Source organism: Nomascus leucogenys, chromosome 22a, assembly GCF_006542625.1.
Source record: "Nomascus leucogenys isolate Asia chromosome 22a, Asia_NLE_v1, whole genome shotgun sequence".
In the NCBI taxonomy this organism is placed as follows: Eukaryota; Metazoa; Chordata; class Mammalia; order Primates; family Hylobatidae; genus Nomascus; species Nomascus leucogenys.
The window spans coordinates 78,129,451-78,150,898 of NC_044402.1; the positions used below are offsets into that span (position 1 = coordinate 78,129,451).

Genomic DNA, 21,448 nt, shown 5'->3' on the forward strand with positions numbered 1-21,448 from the left:
AGTCACAGAGAGGCTAAGTCATATGCCCAGGGTCTCCCAGCTAGTGCATAGCAGAAGGGAGCAAGCTCCTAGCGTCCTTTAACCAGAATCTGCCCTTGAACACTGGCGACGTCTAGCAGCAGGTGAGTTTACGGTCACCCTCCCCTCACACTCCCAATGTGATCCACAGAGCTTTCCTATATTACCATCCTATAAATATCATTCACTGCTGAGCCAACCAGTATACAATGATTGTTTCCTTAATGATGTACATTTTCTTGTTTCCTGGAGTTAGGATTTCTGTGAAACATCTAAGTCTTCTCACACCCTACACAATTCTGCAAAATGCTTCTCAAAGCAATTTTGAAGTGGGTCAAAATGGTCACAGCTTGTTTCTAGATCCTTCCTGTCCTGGGGACTCCTTCCTGCAGCCCGACCCTGGGGTCTGGTCTGGATTCTCTCCTCTGTTGCCAGCTGCCCTAGGAGCTTCCTCCACCGTCATTCAGGGGGTTCCTCCTTCCCCTCCTGTGTCTGGTCCCCCCCCTCCTGCAGCCCATGCCTTTCTTTTTCCTCATTTACTCCCTCATTTTACAGGAGCACATCTGCAGGGGCTTCAAGAGAAAAGGCCTTACTTTTTTTTTAAACACTGGAGGAGTTGGTTGTTTTTGAGGCTTTGCATGACTGAAAAAACATCTTTATTCTATTCTCATACTCAGCGTGCCTCACAATTCTAGGCTGAAACATTTTCACTCAGAATTTTGAAGGCCTGCCCTATTGTGTTCTAGTTTCCAAAGTTGCTTTCGAAAAGAACATACCATTCTCAATCCTAATACTTTGAATGTTACTTGATTTTCTTTCTTTTAGAATTTCCTCTCTATTTCTGGTGTTCAGCAATTTCACAGAGATATGCTTTGGGTTGGGACTTTTTTCCCCGTTCAATTTGTATGTTAAACCTAATCTGGAGAATCGATTTCTTCAGTACAATGAAGAAATTTACTAATCTTTTTTTCTTTTCTTTTTTTTTAAATAATTTTCTCTTCAGCAGTTTTTTTCTGCTCTATTTGAATGAAACTCCAATTAGTTGGATACTGGACTTCTGGTACTGATTTTCTTATTTTCTTATCTCCCCTTTTCCATTTCCTATATAGGCCTTTCCTCTTACTTTCCAGGCGTAATAATATGTTCAGTTTATAAGCATTTTCTTGTTTGCTGCTCCTTGTCTTATAATAGCATGCTATTCTTCTCCCATGGATGCATGATCTTTTCTTGTCTTTCTGAAGATATTGATTATAGTTCTTCTGAAAATTTCTTCTGTTCCCCGTATTGCCTTTTGTCTCTGAACTCCTTCTTTTCTCTATGTTTGGTGGTTTCTCTCAAGTATCTGGTAACCTTTGGTGGTCTATTCATTCTTAAGAGTAAAGCATCACAAAGCTCACTGTGCACCAGTGTATGTGGGTGGTGCCTGGAGATTGCTGCGTCTTACCACAGGGTGACTGTGTGGCCAGCTGGTCTTTTGCTGGAGATGCCCAAGTGTCAACATCTAAACTCATTTTCTCTGGACTTTCCAATCTGCTGGCTGGGAATGGTGTAAACATGTCTGTTGGCATCCTACGAAGAGAGAACTGTAGCTGTCCACCTGTGAGGATGTAGGCTTTCACTTAATCCTCTTATTTTGAGTGTGCACCTCATCCTAACTTTGCTTTTGGTTGTGTGCCCAACTCTGGGATTCAGTTTTTCTGGCAAATACCCTGGTTATGGCAGAGGCAGGGGGAAGAGTAGCCCTCCAACTACACAGACAGGGGATGGAGACTTGGGCACTCACTGTTTCTATCACTCCCTCATTCCACTTCACCTCATGTTCATGGTATCTGAGGCCTCCAGTTCCTGAGTCTCGTTAGGTCCCGGGGGTAGCATTATTTCTTATGGGTACCCCTTCCTCCACACCCTCACCTCTGAAGACACTTGGGTTTCTCTTCTCTGCTAAGTTATGAACTATCCTCCCTTCACTTTCTGCCTTCATGTGTTATGAGTCCCTGCAAGGCAGGATTTGTGTACATTTCTTTTTCTCCATATTATTTTAGGATGATTTTTGAGAAGGGGAGGGGGATAAATGTCTTTTGTTGTCATCTCTATCATCTTAAAACTCAAAATGTTGGGTTTGGTCTTGCTAATACTAGGTAAAACTTGAAAAGTCTATCAAGTATGAAATAATTATCTATGATACTCTGAAATAAGTGTTGTGCAATGATATTGTGCTACAATTTAGAGAGATTTTGCCCGTGAAAAAGCTATTGACTAGAACTAGCTGATGTATCAGAGCAGTAAGATTAGAGATAATGTTAAAATAAAGTAGTTTGACTAGAAATTTAATCAGTAGTTAAAATCAAATGCCATCTAATATATTTGGGATCAAAATCCCTAGCCATTTTTAAACCATCAGTTATCACCCATTTTACAATAAGATGGAACATATTTTGCTAAAATGTTCCACACAGTCCCTGTCCCCTGCTCTGCCCAGAAATCTAGCATCTTGGTCTTAAACTATTGGTATCATGGATACTTTTAAGAACATAACAGAGCCCTAGACTCCCTTCCTAGAACATTTTCTATAATTTTATAATATCAAAGACTATGGAGCCTATCTCTAGATCCTTGGAGTAGAGAATCCCTGAAGTACAGCACCCACACACAGTCACACAAAACATATTTACCTCTCCCGACTGTGATACCTGAGTTACTGAAGCAGCACCTATCTCTTGACTGTGATTTAAAGCTGCCTGGTAAATGGTTTCTGGGAGTCATCAGGCCTGAAAAATGCCCACCTGCCACTAAGTGTCCTTTTGCCCCTCCCCCACCCTCATCCATCTTCCTCCCAGGGCTATCCATTCAGGCCTGCATGTACCGATATTGAGTAGAAAAAGTCAACTGCCTGCTGAAGACAATATACTTTCAAAAGAAAACAGAGAGGCGGCAGGAAGTATATTTTAATGCATTTACTCCATTCTTGACTCTGGTTTATTCTTTTATTTTCAAATAAAATTATATCTTTCTGCTCCTGACCCAATCATTATGGGTTTTATTGAGCTTTAATGTTAATATATCTTCTCACCTGTATTCCCTCACAGTTCGTATCAGAAATATAAGCAGTAAATACAATATATCTAAGTAAAAAGTCAGCCAGGGCATATAAACCTATTTCCCATGTCACCCCCTCCAGCAAAGCCTTTCACCTGCCCTCTGAGCAGGCCTCCAATGATATTCCTTCATTGGGCTGAAATGTATACTGGGATAAGCCTACCCCCAGCTACTACAGCATATAATAACTAGAACTCCAAAAGACCCAAGCCGGTAAGATTGATTCTCAAGGTCTCCTGGACTACCCAGTAATTTCTATCATTAGCCAATGTAAAACTTAAATCAGCCAGGATGTACTCTCATTTTAATGCTGATCCTGTATGATACCAGTGAATGGGGGAATATCATAGCCAGAGAAAAATGACTGTTACTTTGTGACGCTGTTGAATCCAAACAGGTGTAAAAACACCCAGAATATCAACACTAGATGGTGCTATAGACAATTTAGTAATTTAAGAAGTGTTATTAAGTGCCTGTCATATATTGAGCACTGGGTAGATTTGAGAAGAGGCCTGGGATAATGTCAGCAACAGTTAACTTTTATAGCGCTTAGTATATGCCAGGCATTTTCCTAAATACTTCACATTCATTAGCTCATTTAATCCTTACAAGAACTCTCTGAGATAGGTAACTGTTCTTATCTTCCCATTTTGTAGATGAAGATATTGAGGCACCAAGTTACAAGACTATAAAGTAAGAGAGGCGGGATAAAAGCCCAGGTAGTCTGGCTCCCCAGTCTGTGTTCTTACTCACTGTGCTACACAGCCCCTAAGTCGAGGTGCGGGTTCAGTTGCACCGCTTTTAAATCCTATTGTGATGATACAGTGTTAGATAAGAGGGCTGTAAAGAATCCCTTGGTGTGTGCTTTATTTCACGAAGGACATTATTCTTGAGTAGGAAGAGATTGATATTGCAGAGCCATTGGATATTTTTAGTTTAAATATGGCTATGTCACATCAATATGTGCTTGATAATATACAGTGCTTTACAAATGAGGTTTGGAGAGAAAAGAAAGATACAATAGATTCTAATATCTCAACTTTATAAAATGTTTAAATATATGTATAGGAAAAAGACTGTTAAGATGTATATCAAGATATTATCAGCAGTGGAATTACAGTTGGCTTAAATTTTTTCCTTTGTGTCTAAAATTTCCATAAAGAACATTTGTTTATAAGAACATCTATATTTATACACGTGTATGTATATTTGTACATTCTTGTTTCAAGAATTAGCACACACTTCATCAAACTGTCCCAGCTTGAAATGAAATAGTGATATTCTAAAAAGTGTCCATTCATTCATTGAACAAATATTTATTATTTACTGATTTCCTGGCACTAGGAACAGGGCAGTGAAGAAGATAGCCGCCCCTTGCTGCACATAGAATCTGGTCACCCCTCGAGCCAGCAGAGCAGTGCCACAGAGCACTGTTTTCTAAAGAGAAGCTGTCATAACATTAGTTGTGCTTTGTGGAAGACAGAACTGGTAGAGATGTCCAGCTCCTCCTGCTTGGTTTCTGGAGGAGGTGCACCATGGACTGCATACCCTTGCCATGCATGCAGTCCTGGCTCAGCAATCTGAGAAAATGATGCCAGAAATTCTGCTCTCACCTTTCTTTTTGAACCCAACTATCAGAAGTATTGAATGATAAGGGATTTCCTGATGAGTTCATCCTGTTGATTCTGATATGTAGCAGATGGCAAACTAAGACAGAGGGAATCTAATGATTTACTAGAAATTCCTAATGGTTGCAGACACCCTAAAGCTGAAGATAGTAGGCTCCATATGCTCCACCATGGATTCTGATGTCCAGGCACTGCAGCAGAGCCCTAGGTGGATTGGCTAAGGTTTTGGAGAGTCTTTCTTCTTCATCTTTCTCATTCTTTTGGACAAGAAGAGGGAAAAGTACGGCCCAGACAATTCCAAGGGGTTGGAAAGACATGGTTTCTCAAGGAAGTGCCTCCTCTAGAAGAATCTGCACACCATATTCCCAATCTGTGTCATCGTGCCTTCGCTGATTTATAGGTGGCTTGAATTTGAAGGCCTTATGAGCTTGGGACAGAAAGGCAGTATTTATAGAAGAAGCATTTAATTTCTGGTATTTTAAAATTTCTGGTACATTGAGTGTTGCAGGTCACTATCTGGGGTCTTTGTTTGGTACATTATTAAAATCACATTTATTTCAGCCAAAAAAGTTCTCTTTGAAGGTTTCATTGTAAATGCCACAAACGAGATGCTCATATCATCTTGAGAAAAAAAAAAGCCCCAATTTGCAATGCTGATGGCTGGTCCAGCTCTGCTGGGTCATCCTTAACATGAAGAGTCTGCTTGTGAAACTTACATCTCCTAATGGAGGCTGATGGTTCTATAAGAAGGTTGCCTTCAATCACCCCCCAGTTCAGCACGTATCCCAGTCATGGGTGGATCACGGTGGTCAGAGAATTGTTAGGGCAATGTTAGGGCTCCGTGTGCATGGACAGCAACCCCACTATGCTTCTTTTTGAGACCCTATTTTATTTGCTTTGTGATGGGATGGCAACCACTCAACATATAGATCCTAGGGGCAGCCTGAAGGGTATCAAACTGTTTCATATGCTCCACCAAGGCAATAATATTGAGCAGAGGACTATCTCAAGCTTTGGAGTGGAAGCAGATTTCAATTGCTTACTAGGAATGCTTATGAATATTTATACTACTGGATGTCGCAGCATACCTTCTTTTTAAAAAAGGATCTTACCTTTGTCAATCAGAGACAGTGTGTGATGAAAGCATAAGGGGAAGAACAGGTATTCAACCACAAACTTCAATGGAGGGGAAAAAACCCCTACTGAGCAAACTATAGCATCTAGATTTAGTGGCCATACTCCCTTGGCATTTACAGTAATGTTTGTCTACCAATAAATGGGTTTGCTGAGGAGAAAAGGGGGCACCTTGGCCCCATTTTGAGGTCCAGAGACCAGAACCTTTCCAGCTGATAGGGAATCACCATCTAGGACCAACATGCTCACATGTCTCCTTTACCAGAGTATGCAAAGCAACAAGCCAATTGCAAGTTGTCTAATTATCCATGGGAATGGGATAGTTTTGATTGAATTTGCTTATCTTTCTTTTCAAGATGAATGCAACCACATATTGATTTGGCATTAATTAATTATCGATTTAGGCCTAACTGATCCTTTCCTTGCCAAGCTCAGAGTTGGAAAAACCTTACAGTCTATGTATAAATGACTTTCTTTCCCAACCAGAAGCTTCTGAAGGTACTTACTATCAAATCATAAAACGTTAGTCATGTTTTGGGAATATGTTGACCCTTAGCCTCAACTATGGTTGCAAGTGCTTGTGTATGTAAGTCTCAGAAAGGCAACACAGTCCGGTACAATTATATATGTTGTGTAGATGTTTGATGCATACATTTAAAAATTGGATTAATTTTATATATAACTTTATTATTATATTCTATTACATTTATAACCACTTCTAAGGCTTAATTTTTAACCTGTTTATTAGCATAATTTTCAAATTCTTTATTTTGGAGAGTTAAAAACATACAAAAAATAGAATACTATTAATATAATGAACCCAGTGCAGTCATTGCCTAACTTCAGCAGGAACCCAGGTTTTGCGGCTTGTTTCCTCTGTCTCTTCACATGCAGTGTGTGTTTTGTTTTGTTTTGTTTGCTAGCGTATTTCAAAGCAAACTTCTGGTATCTGTCAACACTCTTTATTTCATTCTCAAGAAGTCCTAATGTGGTCAGATAAAATTTGCTCAATATATTTCTGCTCTTTTATTTTGATAAAATGTACAAAAAGATATACAAATAGTATAAGGAAATTTTCAACTAAATAATAAGACTTGAGAAAGTTGAGGTTTCTACATCAAAAGATAATAAATAAACATAGCTGTATGTATATAGCACATATAATGCATTTTAGAAAGAACCAAAGGAAAAATATCAGATTCTTAAGGACTTAGCTTTCAACCCTAACAATATTTGTGCTTTATGATGTTTTTTTGAGGACAAGGATGGTATGTTTTGTCCATGTTTAGAAATATAATTTATATTTTATTTCTGATAAATTACCAGCGAACTGCATATAATCTAACATATGGTTTATGACCACAGAAAATGAAGCAGATCACTTGCTGCACATTAATTGTGTAGAAAGACAGATCTCTCAAAGTGCCACAGAGCCCAGGTTGGTGAATTTCAAGAATTTGAGGCTTCTTCAAAGCTTACCCCAATTTTTATTAGCCATAATTGAGCCAAAACTGAACATGAGACCCATGAAAAATTAAAAGTTTTTATAGCTCCCAACTTAACACCCTTAGGTGCCAGGTTTCAGTCCCAAGAAAGTGCCACTAGGAAATCATACGCCGTGGAAAATGGAGGCTGTGATAAATGACCATGGCTCTGCTGCTGGGTCTCCCTGACCTGGAGGATTTGGCTGGCGTCATAAAACACAAAGCGACAGATTAAGCAGTTTACCAACATCATAAAGATCTCAAGAATAAATTCTCTTTAATCAAAAATCCTATATTGTAACTAGGCATCCCCAGCCTCGAAACCACATACACGTACGTATAAGCCTACATCCGTGAGCAAGAGGTTATACTTTCCCTGTAATTTCGGACATGATTATGTTCATACACTTTTACAATTTACATGTCCTAAGAAAAATACCCAGCTCTGGCTGATGGTGCGGGAGAATTTATTTTCACTAGAAAGGGAATGACCCATAACTCATGAATGGCAGCGCTTAAAGTGAGTTATGGAGGTTACTCTCCTGTGAGAGGAAATGGATTGGATTATCCTTCTGCCCAATTGCATGTTTGGTTATTAGCACACCAGGTTCTTAACTATGTGCAGCTTTGGCCTTTTTTCTTTTATAAAATAAATGTGGATAAAGGGAATGTCAGCTGGAAGCATGGAGTGCCTAATTGGGGCTCTGAGATGTAGTCAGAGAGAATAAAAATAGAAACCTTTTTTAAATGATTAAAAGACAGGAGTCTTAAATGTAATTTAAACACAGTATTCAAATTGATCAGCCCCATAGTTAATTTATTGTGTCTGGTGCTGATATTCTGCAAAAACATTTAAAAATTACTCCTTTTCTAAATTAAAAATTTGCCATCTTGTAGGTTACATTTGCATGAAGATTAAAGAGTTGGTTGTTCTATCATGTAGATTTTATTATATTATTACGATAATGCTGCCATTTATTTTAAAGTAAATATAACAAGTTACTACTTTTTTTGATAAGGAAATGCAATGTAAAAATGATGTTTGATGATTACAAATATGATTACTGTTTATTAATTTATTTTAGTCAGTTACAGAACAAAACATCTAGATCTCTCCCTTTGTAACTTCCAGTGTTACAGTCTACAAAGGAATTTGATTTCTGTTGAGATTAGGATTCTGATTATTGAGTAAAAATATTTTATTTAAAATTTCAATTGGTTCTGTATTTCTTGAACAGGGAGGGAAGAGTTTCAGCTGTGCTTCTAAGATCTTCCAGAAGGAATTTTCTACCTCAAAAATCAAGGACTTTCCTGGAAACTGCAGTCAGAGGACAGAACATCAGCCTCAAGCTGGTGAATAGGATGGATTTTCTCCCTAAACATCCCTTCTACTCTCTAGTTTGAATTACCAATAAAATGGTTTGGCTTATCTCTGAAAATAAGCTTGTTGACAACACAAATATGGATTTAAACACGCTACCTCCACATTAAGATTTAAGAAGCCCCCAGTAAATGTCAGGGGGTGTCAATGTGTTTGCTGTGATACTTGGTTATTATTAGTGTTTAACTGCAATTCCCCACCAGCGCCACGCTGCCAGCACCATCATAAATTTTAATGTGATCATGTGCTCTTCTCTTTTCATATCCAGTGAATTCTGCAAGATCATAATATTCTATATGAACCCTAGCTGAACCTTAGTGTGATATGAAGAAAAAACAAGATTTCAAGCAATGATAGTTGTTCATCATTTTATAGCTTTTTTAAACTGGACACTGAGCAACATGGCTCCTTGAATAATATTACCCTAAACTAAATTCACTCATTCAATTAATCTTTATTGATATCCTACAGGATGCAGGGCATGGCCCAAAGTGCTAATGAGTACATTTATGGGATAGTAAAGAATACTGACTCTTAAAGAAATCTTTTTTTTTTCCCCTTGGAAAATCTGTCAGAGCTCATACATAATTTATAAAACCGAAAAAAATGTCTCTGCAACCTTGGCACTACTACATGCCTTTTATTTTACAGAATACAAACAAAAGCAGAGTCATTTCCTATATCTAGTCTACATCGTGAATATAAGAAATATGTCCCTCATCTTTTATGATGTATTTATAGTTATAATTTATTTATTATGTATGTGCATGATGGAATATTTGTACTATAAACTCCTATTAGTAAAGATAATTTATATGATGATCATTGATCTGCAGGTTTTCTTCCTCATTTTAACCACAAATAGTAACTGTCACTACCTACTGTATTTGTCGGAGGAATTCAAAGTATTTGGGAAATTTTAACTATCTAAATATCTCTTTAAAAACAAAGAATAACATTGAAGCTTTCAAATTTATAAATGTGAAATTTCAGACCAGAGGCACGGAACAAATTAATAAGTCATTAACAGGGTTCCCAGTGAACAAAATGTTCATCATTTTATATCAATTTGCCTGTCCTACAGAGTAGTTCTTTTTTTTTTTTATTTCTAAAAGAACAAAACCGCTTTGTTACCTAGACGTGAACCTGAATACTTTTGCAAAACACAATGCTGAGTCAATAAGTTTATTTTCCACCCATGAAGTGATTTTAGGGTTAAAGGTTAGGAAGCTGGGGCATATATTTATAATTTGCTCGTCCTGTTGTACGTGGTGCCAAAATTTGTTCAGCAGTGACACACAACTATGCATCTCCCCATTCCCAGAGACAATGGGCTTGGAAAAATACACAATCACAGATTTAAGGTCACAAGGAGAACACTATTATTCACGTTAACAGCACGGTATGCAAGGTGGGAGTCATAAAACAGGCCCATCCTGATGGGAGATGCTCTTTTCCAACAGACTGGTTTTGTTGCTATCTCTTTTAGGAAAAACATTTATTTTGTGGGGCGGTGTGTACCTCAGTATTCCCTGTGCTAGAAGAAAAGAAGCACTTTTAAGGAAGGTTGGTAAGGTTTTTTCGCCTTTTCTGGAAACCAGCTGGGAAACTTTGCCTTGGAGCGCCATCTAGAGGAAGCCTCAGCACACACATGCTGTGCTTTCTTAGCCTTATGACATGACCCTGGTTGAATCCAATGGTTGGTATATGGTGAGTTTCTTTTCTTTTCTTTCTTTTTTTCCCCCCAGATTAATAGAGAATTTTGGTTCTAACACAACCCACAGACAGGAAATATGAGATCACTGAAATGGAAATTTAATCACTGATAAGATCAAAACATTGAAAGGCTTTTAGAATCTTCAGGAGTGCCAAAAGCATGAGTGCCCATTGGTGGTAAGAATAGGGCATTATTTTACCATAGGCTGAGTCACATTCCAGAGATGAGAACTGATGAGCGAGTTAAATTTATTTTTAGCTACACTGATTGAGTCGTCTTTGTTACTTCTGTAAATATTTTCTTAATTAAAAAATTCTGATTAACCAGATTGACCAAAGTCAAGCTTGGAGAAGATACTTATGTTACAGAAAAACAAGTGTTGACACTTTTAACCAATTGTAACCCTTAGTTAAGTTGAACAAAATTTAATGAGCAGAAAATACTATCTTTTCCAGATGTGGTTACTCAATACAATGTGAAGGAGAACAAAATAACGTTGTATTCTTTCTGAAGTCACGTTTTTGTTTTGTGATCTCCTCCACCCACCCTCCTTAGAGAAATTTAACAATGAAGTCTCCTCTTTCTGTGTTAGCATGAATGCAAAAAAACAAAACCTAAGCCTTCTCCAACAATGCTGCTCTTCAAGATTGCTGAGCATACTTGCAAAAACAACTGCACCCTGGAAATATTCTGACGATATAAGCATCCCCATTGTGGTGACATAGTTTAAGAATTCTATTCTCTTCAATTTCTTGGAAAGGATCAAAATTGCCCATATAATGGAAATACCCACTGCAGAAAACTGGATATATATTTCCTTTTGCTCCTAAGTGTCCACTGTGACCCTGCTGCTCTTGCCAGTTTCCCCTATTCCAACTATTTTAAGGTTTATCATAAAAATCTGTCTCTGTCCTTGACATTTCTAACTCAAAAATGTCACAGCCATTTCTTTTTCCTTCATTGAACAGGGTTCCTGCTTACTTATTTTGGCAATTCAGCATAAATCCATAGGTTTTCCAAAATAATGGGTTAAAAAGTTTTTTATTGAATGTCCTCTGTGGGCCAGACACATGAACTCTGTACCGAAACATTATACCTTGTTTACTGAGGTAGGATATGGGAAAACAAAATGAAGATTTTTTTTCCCAAGCAATGGTTGTTACTTGAGCTATTAAGCCTCATGGTTCAAAGCATCTTCCTTTCTCACTTGACTGGCTCACTCCTCTGACGGTGGATGCAACGGGAGAATGCAACCAGTCCAGTTTTCCCAGGCCAGTCTGCCTGTTTCTTAAGCAGCTGAGGACCCAAAGCACAAGTCCCTAGTATAAAAGACATTCTGGCCCCATCTTCTTATGCTAGATGCACATTTCAGCTCATGTAGTAAATTCAACATACATTTTTTTGAAAACCCACTAAGTACATGACAGAGTGCAAGGTGCTGGTGTGACCCTCAATAAATGGTGGTTGAGCAAATAAGTAGATGCTGTTGAAAAACAAGAAATGATCTCTTCCCCCAGCAGCTTACTCTATAGGAGGATGACAGATTTGTAACTTAAAATACACAGTAGCAAGAAAGATGTGTTGTACTAGACACAGTACAGGGAAAGAAGTAATTATTGATGATTTGGGAGAAAGGGGAAGACTTTGTAGAAAAACTGGCACTAGATCAATGCCTTAAAGGATGAGTAAAATTTTAATAGGCAGAAAATGAGACAGAGATTTTTTTTTTTTTTTTTTTGAGAAAGAAGCAGAATCGTCTTTGTTCATTTGGACCAAAGGAAAATGCATTTCATTTGGAGTTCTGATTTTGTGTTTAAATTTTAGTCTGGGTGCAAAAATATAAGGTATTTGTTTTATGTTGGAAGAATCCAAGACTCACATTCTTTTTTTTTTTTTTGTATGGCAATATGTTTACACACACCCACAGATATGTACGTACACATGTGTGTATATATAACTATGAGGCCAAAGAAACGAACATATTTAAGCCAGAAAACATTTTACTTGATGATAGTGTAACAACGTAGTAGAAATTATGTCAAAACAAGCCTTATTTCTTGCCAGAAGAAGTAAATAGAGGATTTGTTTCACTCTTTGCCACAAACATTTGCTTTCAGATTAAATTCCAAGGCTTACATCTGCCCAGCTGCACTAGATATCTCCGTGAAACAGACTGGCCACCATCAATGGGTTAAAACCCCACGGGACAGAGATTTTAAGGCAAGTAAGCCCTAAACCTGGAGAGTGCGCACTCTTATCCCTCTATTCCCCTTGGCCTCCCTGGGCATTGTCTCAAATAAGCATCCTCTCAGGATTTCCATATTCCTGCGGGTGATGTTCACACCTTCCTACTGGCTTTCCACCAGCCAAGTGAGTCATATCCAGTGATCTCTTTGTTCTGTTACTCATCTGCATTTCCTCTGCAAAAGATTACTTTAAAAATCTGAGCATTTCTTTTGTAAAAGAACAAGTTTACCAACAAAAAATACTGAACAGAAGCTCAAGTAATCATTCCAAGGCTACACTGGCTTCAAGGGGTAAACGATGTTACAGCTTTCAAGCTCAGAAATTGCTGGCACATATAACTTTCATAACCAGGGCAGGTAAGTTCCAACATAAGATGATCACATGGTAATTTTTTCAGAGAAATGGAAAGGTAAAGGAGAAGGTCTGCCACTTCCTACGAATGAGAAATGATCTTCCACCACCACTAAGCATACTTACGGTTAACATCGCGAACATCAGCTGACACACGTTGAAGGCATGTCTCCAGTTGTGGTACAGAACCATCCGATAGTTTTTCCTCACTGTCAAAAGCCACCTACACAGTGTCTGAAATGGGAGGGAGAGGGTGCGTCAGGCAGTTGTAAGTGATTCCAGTGGACCCTTATCTCAATGTTGGCTTATGTCTGAGTAACCCTCAGTGATCAAAGGCCTTCCACAAACATCCCTTCTGGTTCTCACAGTAATTCCATGAGGTGTGCAGGGCAGGGATTATCATCCCTGTTTTGTATTTGGGAAACCAGTGGTTCAGAGTGGCTAACACATTGTCCCAGTGAACTGCTTGGATCATCCAAGACAGACATCTTACCTCATAGTCAATTTTAAATTTCTGTACCATCCCCAGCTCCATGAACATCCGGAGAGCAGCTGTGATCATGGCATCAACGTCGAGAGAAAAGTCATCAAAATGAATGTCATCGATGGCAAGTTCTGACACCAGAGGGATGTTGGCTGCCTACAAAAGCAAGAGACATGAAGTCAAGCCAAGTTCACCAGCTTTCCCAAACCCCCATCCTGCTCTCCTCCCCTGCTTATCAGAAGTGCCACATAAATCAGGCCTGACCTGCACTTACACCCTGATACAGCTAAACTCTGAGCTGTAAATGTCTTCTGTTTCTGAACTGCAAATGCCCCAAGCAAATGAAGGTGGGGGCAGGGTTGGGGGCAGGGGGAGGAAAACTAATCTGAAGATAAAATACACACACTGGGTCTAGTCTGCAGAATTTAGAATACAGAACTGTCAAGTTTATGGAAACTGTGGTCATACAATATATTCTGATGCATATTACAGAGCACTAAATGCAAGAAACATCTGGGCAGCCAGCAGCTGTGAATTTTAATTGATGTTATTCAGGAGAAGGAGATGGGAATACACCACTTTGCCTTGTTTCTTAATATCCTTATATCCTGTAGCTTGCACGTGGTCTTTGTTACACACGTGTTCTGTATATTCAGAACGATCGAAAGGATCAGACAGCACATCTCTGGTGGGAAATATGTTGCCTTAATAAAACAGAGATATCTGGAGGTTTAGCATAAGCCTATGTTTCACTGAGGAGATCAATTTTGCTGTCTTGTTTAGCTTCATTCTATATAAACACAACATAATTACAGTACTGGTCATGCATATTCAAGGTTTTCAAAACACCCATGTTAGACAACTGTCAATCAGCTGCCCCACAAACTAGCCTAAAAAGGAGAAAAACAAAATCTTTGGAAATCATTTGTATGGTGATTTCATTGGGTTTACCATATTCTTTGGATCACTCTTGGTAAGGGAGTCACTTTTATATTTTCAGGTTATCAGAGACCATTCTGTATTCATATTCCTACCTATTCACTGGGTTTAAATTACCCTGACAGTAATTTATGCCCTGGAGCTACTTACTTTGGCTAAGAGATTCAATCCAACTCTGGCTGCTCTAAGCATTTCAGAAACCACGTAATTAATCCTTCGTTCCCAACTCTATGCTCCTTCATAGGTGGAGCTTAGTTTTCCATGTACTTGTAATTAATTCAACCCTTAAACTCTCTACCAGTTGTCTAAGTCTCCTCTCAAAATGTTCCTATGCTTTGGGCATTCCATCAGTTTCACGAATAAATCACTCCTGGAACTTCCTGCATTTCTCCATTCTAGACCAACTATCTTATAAGTCTGATGTGTAGTTTTCATCCTAGGATATTCCTTCACCGTAAGTGTGGGGATGCCTTTCTCTCTCTCTTTTGTTTCTCTAGCCCACATCTTTCTCTTTCTTGCTTTCTCCTCTCATTTTGGTGAGACACATCCCCTAACAGATTGCCAAGAAAAGGTGTGGGGTAGATTTGTGAGGCTTTTGTATTACTGTCACATTTCATTAATAGTTTGCCTAGGTAAGATTTCTAGGTTGGAAATCATTCCGTTAGAATGTTAAAGGCATTGCTCTTTGAGCTTTCGATGTTACTTCTGAGAAGTCAGAAGCTATTCTGGGCTATTATACTTTGAAAATAACTCCCCCCTCCAACCTAGTTTTTGTAGAATCTTTTTGCTTCAAGAGTTCTGAAATGTCATACAAATGTGCCTTGGTGGAGTTTATTTTCATTCATTATCCTAGGCACTTTGTAAGCCCTTTTCTTTTTTTCTTTTTTTTTTCCAGTGTTATCTATTCCAGGTTTTTGCTTTGTAGTTACCATGAGGCTTAGCTTTAGCTGTAGTAAATTATTTTAAAGGCTTATCATTAGCTATAATAAATTATTAAGATGACATCTTAATTTTGATTGCAAAAAAAGAGACAGAGGAAAAAAAGATACTTAATTCCATCCCCCTCTGCATTTTGATTTTTTGTTTTCATTTTAAATCTTTTTTTAAAATTTATTTATTATAATTTAAGTTTTAGGGTACATGTGCACAACGTGCAGGTTTGTTACATATGTATCCATGTGCCATGTTGGTGTGCTGCACCCATTAACTCGTCATTTACATTAGGTGTATCTCCTAATGCTATCCCTCCCCCCTCCCCACATCCCACGACAGATCCCGGTGTGTGATGTTCCCCGCCCTGTGTTCAACTGTTCTCATTGTTCAGTTCCCACCTATGAGTGAGAACATGCGGTGTTTGGTTTTAAGCCGTTTTCTTAATTGGAAAATTGTGTCTTTCAATTCTAGAAAAACATTTTAAAATAAGCTCTTTGAAGATTTCTTCCTCTCTTTTGTTTTTCTGAAATTCCCTTAACTTGACCTTTGGACTGGTCTTTCTTTTCTTTTCCTTTTTCTTTCTTTCTTTAATTTCTCTCTTCTTTTAGTTTTTATTTTCTTTTTCTTTCATGTTTTTCATTTCTCATATTTTTTCTTTTCCTTTTTGCTCTGTTTTCTAGGAAATTTCTTCTTACTGTTGAGATTTTAATACCATGGTTTTCATTCTAAGAGCTCTTCTTTTGTCGTCTGGATATTCCTTTTTATGTATTTTTAATAGTACCCTAATTTTATTTCACGGATACAATATTTTCTCTTACCTGCCTGAGGATGTGAATGACAATTCTATTTGTCATTTTCTTCTCTTCTTATAATTGGCTTCACTCTCTGTACTTTGTTTTAGTCTCTCTTTTTTTATTGTGGTAAAAAACTGTACTGTGTACAGTACAGTAGTGTTAACTATATGCACATTGTCATACAACAGATCTCTAGAACTTTTTCATCTTGCATGGCTGAAACTCCATACCTATTAAACAATTTCCCATTTCCTTGTCCTCCCAGCTACTGACAACCACCATTCTACTTTCTGTTTCTATGAGTTTGATTACTCTACCTCATACAAGTAGAATCATGCAATACTTGTCTTTTTTGTCATTGGCTTATTTGACTCAGCATAATGTCCTCAAAGTTTATCCATGTTAAAGCATATGACATGTTTTCTTTTTTTTTTAAGCTGAATAATATTCCATTGTGTGCATATACCACATTTTTGTTCCATTCATCAATCAATGGTTTCATCTCTTTCTTCACCAGCCAACTTTCAATAAACTATTTTAATACATTAGAGGCTTTAGAAATATTAGAGGTTTTCCTTAGCGGCCTGGTAATCTTTAGTTTTCCACTACTGTGTAAAAGTGGGGCTCTAAGAGTTTCTGTTGGAGCTTCTGGAGGCTTCTCTGTAGGGGGAATGTGTCTGACCTCTTTCCTTGAGGAAGCCACCAAATATCAGTGTCTTTGTGTCTTTACTCTTTAGCTACTCAGAATCCCCAGAGAAGAGTCTTCTGGCTGGAGCCTAGTGGGGAAACAGGTTGGAGGAAGAGTCTCAGCGTTGGTCTCCTGTTCATTCAGTCCTCCTGTTTTCACCCTGCACGCCCACCCTCACGCTCTGCACTGACGATTCCCTAACCCAAAGATCCACGATTATACTCTCTCCAGAGGACAAGCCTCTAGTCTTTATGGAGTGGGGGGATAGAACAAAGGATATGGGGCTCTAACTGCTTCTTAGACTCTCTGTTTTCCTGTTTATAAGCCCATCTTCATTTGCATTTGCAAAGGTACTTAATTAGTCAATTCCTGAGCTATTTGTGGGGAGGAGTCTATGGTATATAAATTTACTTGCCTCTCAGCTTTTCCCACTGCTAGGTTATTCTGGCTGTCTTGAGTTTGCTAAATTACTTCCTATTCATCCATCTGTTTTCTAGCATCCAAAATTTTGTCATTGTTAAGTCCCTTCCCAATTTCTTTGGCTTTTAGAATTTACGAATTAAAAAAAAGTCCTTTATTTTTGTTTTAGTAGGGCATGGGGAGAGAACAAAAGAAAATGAGTGCAGTTAATCTATCATCTTTATCCAAAAATCAATGAAGTTATCTTTATTAAATGATACCTAGAATGGTCAGCTTGGAGAACTCAGAGGGAAGCCAGCCTTTGGTCTGCAGGCCCTTTTTTCTATGTGCACAGGCCTGGCTGCAACCATGTAGATCTCTTTCTCTTATCCTGCACCCCTGTGGGTTCACTTGTGCCAGTGAACTCACTTATTAGGCTGTAACTATCTTAGAGGCAGATGCCATGTTTATTTTCCTTAGGGAAGCTCCAGAACAATTCTTCACTCCTATCATGTGTTTGAGGGTTTGTAAATAGAGAATACCAAGCTCTCAGAAAGATCTGTGCTTGTTGTAATTTGTTCCAATTCAAAATCAAATGTTATGAAAAAAACACTTTTCAAGAGATAGAGGCCCCATCCCAAAAGACACAAATCTTTCTGGTCTCAGGAGAGAAGTTTGGTTCTGAATTGGCAAAGGAGGCTGAATCTTGTTACAGTTTGTTACCAAAGAAGCAGAAATGGTGATAGAGGCAGCACTGCTCCACTCCAGGTGGCCCCTGACTTGTAGATTATTAACAGTGTATTCCCTGATACCATTATAAATCCTCTACCTTTCAAAGGCACTAAATTCACTTAATTATCTTAAAAATTAAAGAATATAGGAATTTTTTCATTATGAAATGTTAATGGAAAGGAAATAAGAACATTACGCTGAAAATGTAAAATGACCTCTGGTTCACCAAGACCCATCCTTATTGACCTTGTCTTTTTTTCCCCTAATAGGTTGATTGATCCATGGTTAAATCATACCGGTGTGTAGATCACGCTGAGCCCTGCCATAAACCCTTGTTGGCACTTGTAGATGAAAGAAAGTTCCAAGCCTTTCAAGAATGACCATTTTCAGCTATTTTGAGAAGTCTGGGTAGTTTTCATCCCCACATTGCTGGGTTCAAGAGCAGGTTCTAGAGAAAACTATGAGGAGTAACAGGCAGTATGTATCCTGAGCAGACAAGCATAGAGATCTGGTCTGCAAAAGATTTGGGAATAGCCTTCCATTGACAAATTCCTCGTTACAGAGACAAAGTGCTCCCCATTGCTTCCAGTAAACAGAAAATAGGATTGCATCTTCCAAACCTATAATTACTCTAGCCATAGGATATTAACAAAACAAATCAAAGTCAATTTCTCCAAGTGTCAGTCTTCAACTTTTAAATATTTATAAGGTGTCATATCCCTAAATCAAAGAGGAGTGCCACAATCCAAAATAACTACTGAATTAATAGCCAGGAAATAACATTTGGATAAAAGAACCATTTACTTTACTGCAGCAATAAATGAAAACACAGAATTATGAGTCCTGGAGCTAATTTGAATAATGTTCAAGAAGTGAGACTCTAGCTGGCTGGAAGTACCTGATATCCTTTGACCATTCCTCTTCTTTGTTTGGGTCTTAACAGTTAAGTGGTTATCAAAGGGAGTCATAAAACTGTCTCCTCTAAAATTGAAAAGGTAGCTTTACAAAGAGGCCATAAAATGTTAAAATACAATCCTGGATCCCTTGACACATGAATATTACATTTTGTGATGCTCAGAAAATGGGAAGAAACAACAAAGTGGGTGGTAGTCCAGCCCTGGCAATTCAAAGGAAAATTGACTTGTTGCTAATTCCAGCCCACTCACTCTCTTAATCCTCTGGACAAAAAGCAGTAGTCAGGGGCCTTACGATTCTGGGATTAATGGAGACAGGAGGTTGAGCTGTGGTGATGTGGAAGGGACAGCAAAGTTCTTTCTTTTGCCAATATAATTATAGCCCTTATTATGTGCCAGATACTGTTTTAGTATTATACTTTGCATATACTCACTCATTTGATGTTCACAAGAACCCTAAAAGCTTGGGAATAGTTTTAAATCCATGTTATGATGAGGCAACTGAAATAAATAATGAATAAGTTGGTCAAATTTGCAGTGTGACTGTCAGAGGCAGATTTGAACCTGGGGAGCTTTGTGCTAGAGATTGGCTCCTAACCATCACACTGCCTCTCAAAATGGGCCTATGCCAAGCGAGGGTCCCCCTTTCTGTATTATGCAAACTAACTGGGGTGCACCATGGCTAGAGTTTGGGATTTATATCCAGATGACTAGCTTTTCAATCCGTTTTTTATTATGAGCAGCCTGGACCCATGTGAGAGACAATCTTTTTGTCTTTACTTATATAAAACTCACTTGGGAAAGTCTCTAAATTCACAACTGACTTTGGAATGAACCCAAATTGTTACTTTGTGTTGATTGTAGCTAACCCAGAATCAACTCAAATACTCCCAAGACCATGCTGAAAAAATAACTTGTCTTCTGGGGGAGCAAACAATGAGGAGGTGACAAAGGAGGAGATAAATGGTATTAGCAGAGCAGCGATTTTATGAAAAAGTAAGTTTTTGCTTGATCACAGGAGTTTGAGGCTGCAATACACTATGATCGCGCCTATGAATAGCCACTGCATACACTCCAGCCTGGGCAACACAGCGAAACCCCATCTCTTAAAAAAAAAGTAGCATTTAAATTCTTCTGGCAATTGTTTTCTCTTGATGCCATTCATTAAATTTGCCTTGTAGTTGCCTAGAACACTCTTCATGACAGATCTGGGCTGTCATCCTACCTTTAACACTTATTTGGCTGAGTGGCAGTGGGCAAAAAACTAAAGTAAGCCTCATATTGAGCATTCTTTGTATAAACAATCACAAAATTGTGTTGCATGTCTGTTGTGAGGAGTGAATGAAATAATGCACACAGAGCCTAGCACAGTGCTTGGATATAGGAAATAGTAAGTAACGGTGCCTGACATGATGGCGCTTGATGTTGGTGTGATGTTGTTATACTCATTATGATTTTTATACTGATAGCAGCCCCATAGAAGGATAGGATGAGTGGAGAAAATTTTGGTAACTAGACTCTGAAGAGCCAAGCTCTATCCTCTGCCCCAGGAGACCGCCCAGTTTAATCCATTTTAATTCAGTACATATGTATTGTGCACCTAACTGTACACCAGGCACTGGCATATGCTGTGGTTATGTTTGTAAAATCACTGTGGTCCCTGTGCTCGCAGCCTGTCAGAGGATACAGAGAGGCAAACAGGCAGTTACAGAACAGTATGAGTTAAGAGCTGCGATGGGGGAAACACGGGGCACCACAGGAACCCCTGGGAGAGTTTAGTGAAATACATTCGGCTTCACGTTCCTGCCTTAATTCCAAACTGTCATTAAACCTCAGCTTTATAAAGTATATTTAGAAATTTAAACAGTTAAAAATAGTTACTATGATCAAAAATGTTTAAAGGTCATAGAGCATGTATCAAAACCTAAGAAAAGCTGTGGACTCCATTCCTGAGACGATCATGGCCTACCCAAGAAGAAAGAAAAAACAATGATTCATGGAAAAAAAAAAAACCCAAACAACCAGAAGCATAAAGTTCAGAGGCAACAACAGGAGTGAGCGTATGAGATGCAAAGAAGCACAATGGAGGAGGATCATCTGATGTGGGCATTGGAGGGTGAATACAAGTTCACCAGGAGAATAAGGAAACATGGCGGAGAACACCACTGCAGAGTAGAGTTCCAATCCCCCCTGAAGATGGTGCAATACCAGGAGGCACAGACAGAGGGCACCATTGTTAACAAAAAACAGTGCTTGTTCCCAGAGATCCAAGACTTCCTCTAACAGGCTTGGACCACTTGGCTGCCTAAACAACTGTAAAACTTGAGTTCATCCAAGTAAAGGGCATCTGCTTTGCCAAGCTCCGGTGGCCTTGGACCACAGTGCAGGCGCCTGGCTTGCCTGTGACTCCAGGACTGACTTCTGTTTGCTGTCCATGCCAGGTTGTCTCCCTTGACCCCTGGTAGTGACCAGTCTCCATTCTCTATGGTCAAACCTCCCAGAACTTCCA

At 38.7% G+C, this 21,448-nt stretch overlaps 1 protein-coding gene and 1 long non-coding RNA gene across 4 annotated transcripts in view; one reads left to right on the top strand and one right to left on the bottom strand.

The window, feature by feature from the left end:
- Positions 1–8,799, top strand: part of LOC105740291 — a 50,013-nt gene extending 41,214 nt beyond the window's left edge. The window contains exon 5 of the long non-coding RNA XR_004027958.1: positions 8,599–8,799. This is a non-coding gene — a long non-coding RNA (uncharacterized LOC105740291). The remainder of the gene's footprint in view (positions 1–8,598) is intronic.
- Positions 1–21,448, bottom strand: part of PDE11A (phosphodiesterase 11A) — a 428,560-nt gene that overhangs the window by 86,908 nt on the left and 320,204 nt on the right. For all 3 annotated transcript variants that reach the window (XM_003253771.4, XM_030803549.1, XM_030803550.1), the window contains 2 exons: positions 13,550–13,696; positions 13,183–13,290 (listed from right to left, as the gene is read on the bottom strand). In XM_003253771.4, the coding sequence (XP_003253819.2) occupies positions 13,183–13,290; positions 13,550–13,696 (255 nt within the window). The remainder of the gene's footprint in view (positions 1–13,182; positions 13,291–13,549; positions 13,697–21,448) is intronic.